Below are 3,894 nucleotides of genomic sequence, written 5' to 3'. Positions count from 1 at the left end.
CTTTTATATTATCATCAATTCCGTACACTCGCGTGCTCCCCAATGGAGTCTTTTTCAATCTTCTTTATTTTAATAACATTAATAATTAATATTAAATTTAGACTTTTTTTTATTAAAATAAAATAAAAATCTCTTATTTATTTAATGATTAGGTTCTACTTTCGTAATTAAATTTAATGAAATAAAAATTAACCCACTCAATTACTATAAAAAAAAAATATAATTTTATTTTTTTTAAATAAAATAAAATCTAATTAATAAAAATATCTTTTAAGTTATTTAAAAAATATCCATAAATATAAAATCTAATTAATACCTTGAATTTTTTTTTTTATTTTAAATTAAATAGTTGATAAATAATATATAAATAAGATGACATTTTTAAAAGTTGTTAATACTATTTAAAAAAATTTATGAATATTTTTTAAATATAATAATAATGGTAAGTGTATTTTTTATTTTTTTAAAAATTAAAAATTCAAGATATTAATATATTATGAAAAACGTTTAATTATAATAATAAATTTATTTCAATTATTCTAAGACACCTATTTGAATTAATTAAGAATAGAATACACTTTCCTAAAATAGATTAAATTAAATTATAGTTTAATGAATATTACAATAAAACAATAATTATTAACATACTTAATTAGGTTAATAATTTATCTAAAGCCAAATATATATATATATATATATTTAATATTTGAATTACAATTATTAGTCCCATTTTCAACTTATTATTTTTATTTATTAATTAAGAGAGAATATGAAAAAAGCTTTAATTTACTTTCTCCATCAAAAGAACAAAAGAAATAGAGAGAGCACAAAAAAAAAAGGACAAAAAAATTACAACAAAATCTTTTTGTTTTTAGGTTAGAGAAAATTTGTGTTTCTAGAGAGAGAAAATGACAGATTTGCAAAGCTTCAAAGTCCGAGCAAGATGTAATAAACCAAAGTTATCGGTAAAGCAATCAGCATCCCGAATATGACTCTGCAAGAAAAAAAACCCGAGAAGAAAGCGTTAAAGATAGTAAATCAAGGATTGGGATGATGAGTATTGAAATCGAGATCGAACCCGGTGCTCAAAATGTCAGGATGGACGTTGTATTCTTTGGCAAACACAAAAGGGACAATCCCTTGAGGCAGCGCAGCCTACGTGTGAAACAAACGTTAATTACATCAAATTCTTGGAATTCAATGGTTTGATAAGGACATCGTCGTGTTTCTTCACCTGAACTATGGCAATGTGCAAGAGAACTCCTCGGAGCCCAACAGCTACGGAGGCAGCCACCATCACGGCCGGACCAGTGATGAACCGAACCGCCATGGCGAAGGAAGCAACCGTGTTTCCACAAGCAATGATCTTAGGCTGCAAGGCCATGAACAACCCTACACAATACCAATTATATGTAACCATTCACAATTAACATGAACAACCCTACATGTTACTGTTCGAGTGGAAGAGAATCGATACCGAGGCTAAACATTGCCATCCCGAGCCCAGCATCGGATAAAATGGCGATCGATCGAGCAACAATGGCTGGCATCACAATGTTCCACCTACAAAACGGTATATTTAGTTCGATACCAAGTTCGAGTCGTAATTCCTAAAATGAGGGTTTTTTTCGTACTTGAATGAGATCAAAGACCAAGCGAGGCCGATCAAGCTAGAATACGTATTCGGATTTCTGATCAGTTTCCTCCAAACCATGATCAGAATCAGCCTTGTCATCACACTCGCCGGTGGCATAGCAGTTGGCTTAGACTCCGCCGTGTCGTCGCCAGTTTTCGGGTGAAGTTCAGCGGTGGAGCTCGACCCGAGCTTGGATAGAACAGGACCGCCGCCGTCAAATGCTCCGCCGTTCACGGCGGATTTGTTCCCAAAGCTAAACTCATCCAAATCTAACCAAAATTTCAGTACAAACAGATCTCAATATTCAAAGCTCAATAAAGTCATTCCTTTTTATAAAATCCGACAAATTTGAAAAACAAAAAACAAGAACATTAATTTCCTTTACTGACCCACTTGAAAAAAGTACAAAATCCAACAAAAAAACAAAACCAAATCTTTACTTTTTAACGTTGTACCTTTCTGGTTCATTCCGCCGGCGCCGTCGTACTCCCCGTGCCGGAAAACATTGATTCCACCCTCAGAAACCGGCGACGCACTCGAACTCCAAACAAACATATGCAAATCTTTCCCCCCATCTCGGCCGTTGACCCCTTTCTTCGCCGCCGCCGCTGCCGGTCCGATCACCGGCGAAAAAAGCCCATTACCCAAATTCGAATGCCTCGGACTCGCATTCCCTACATACAAATCCGAATGATTAAAACTGGAACCTCTCGGCGTTGGATTCCTCGAAGATTGCAAAGAATAAATCTCTGCATTCGTCAAATTCGACGGCCGAGGCGTCAATGAAACCCCACCACCGCCACCATGCGACCGCCGCGAAAAAACCTCCGATCGAGAACTCGCCGACTTCCTCACCACCACTCTCAACTTCCCATCTTCCCCAATCTCCGCCGCCGTTTGCAGCGGCTCCTTCCCATCTAATGACAAAACATCCGAATCAACTCTGAACGAAACAATCTCCCCTGCAGTATCAGGAAACTGCTCTGCAATCAACAATCGAGCTCCTCTATACTCAAACAAAAACAGCATCAAAGTATACCAAATAATGCACTGAAGAACAACGATTTGGACCATGAGAGAGCCGGTGGCGTCGCCGTACATTCCCTTTAACAGAGGAATCCCCATAACCAGAGTATTGGGCAGAGTAGAGAGGGAAAACAGAGTAATTGACCATTCTAGGGAGCCTTTGGAGGAGAGATGGGACCATAGGATGAGGGCGGCGAGGATGATGAGCTTTTGAAGGGTATCGGCGGCGATGAAGCGGAGGTTCATGGAGAAGGGGTTGTTGGTGGAGATGAAATGGAAGGAAAGGAGGGGGACAGCGAAGAGGGCGACGAAGCGGTTGATGCCGGAACATTGGTCGGGGGAGAAGATTTTCCACCATTTGACGGAGGCGTAGGCGAGGATCATGGCGACGTAGAGGGGGACGACGGCGGTGAGGACATGGTAAAGATCAGAAACAGAGATCATTGTGTTGTTTTCTCTGTTTTTTGGGTTAACCCATTTGGGGAGGAAGAAGGGGGAGGTGTATTTATGGCGGCGGTGTAACGGCGGAGAGAAGGGGAGGAGGAAAAGGGAGAGATTGAGAGAGAAAAGGGAGGATTAAAGTGAGCAGTGGGAAAGTGAGAGTTCAGGAGCTTCATGAGATTCTTTGGGACATTATGCTGTCTCTCTTTTCCTTTTTTCTCTCTCTCTTCCTAATATTTATTTTCCTTTTCTTTTGTTTTTTTAACGGGCACCCGAACATTATGGGACACTTGTTCTAACCGAAATAACTAAAGAGAGGTTAAAAATTCGGAGTTCACAAACAATGTCGTCGTATGCTGAAGCTCGAGTCACATTTGAGAGAAATGTTTTAGAAAACGTAAACGAAGACATTTCATTAATTAAAAAAAAAAACAATATTATAAGGTAAAAGGAAGGAGACGACAACAACAAATTTGATAACATAACACAGTATAAAAAGAAAATGTTTGTTGTTTTTTTAAATTTTTATTTTAAATTATACTCATTACAAAAATCTCATAAACTTCCAACATTAAATATGTCATAATTGATCGTTAAATATTTTTAATATTTTAAAAAATAAGCCGTTAAATTATAACCTTATTTTCTCGACCAAAAAATATGTTAACGTAATCGAATTAAATTTTTTATTTTTAAAAAATTCAACTCAACTCAAATCGAAAAAAATATAACTCAATATAAATTTTATGATTTTGATGGAATATTTCAGATTGATCAAATTATGGAAACAT

At 36.6% G+C, this 3,894-nt stretch overlaps 1 protein-coding gene across 1 annotated transcript; it reads right to left on the bottom strand.

The window, feature by feature from the left end:
• Window positions 1-901: 901 nt before the first annotated feature.
• On the bottom strand, window positions 902-3,253 carry LOC111784150 (probable auxin efflux carrier component 1b; the record flags this gene model as incomplete). Its single annotated transcript, XM_023664960.1, is given in 6 exon segments — window positions 902-994; window positions 1,079-1,155; window positions 1,235-1,392; window positions 1,478-1,563; window positions 1,635-1,905; window positions 2,092-3,253. Coding segments are annotated over 6 exon segments (1,674 nt in total). The 5' UTR covers window positions 3,107-3,253.
• Window positions 3,254-3,894: the final 641 nt, after the last annotated feature.

The sequence above is a fragment of the Cucurbita pepo genome, unplaced genomic scaffold (assembly GCF_002806865.2).
Source record: "Cucurbita pepo subsp. pepo cultivar mu-cu-16 unplaced genomic scaffold, ASM280686v2 Cp4.1_scaffold000156, whole genome shotgun sequence".
NCBI lineage: Eukaryota > Viridiplantae > Streptophyta > Magnoliopsida > Cucurbitales > Cucurbitaceae > Cucurbita > Cucurbita pepo.
Note: the sequence above shows the minus strand (reverse complement) of the source record. Positions and strands in the feature narration are given on the sequence as shown.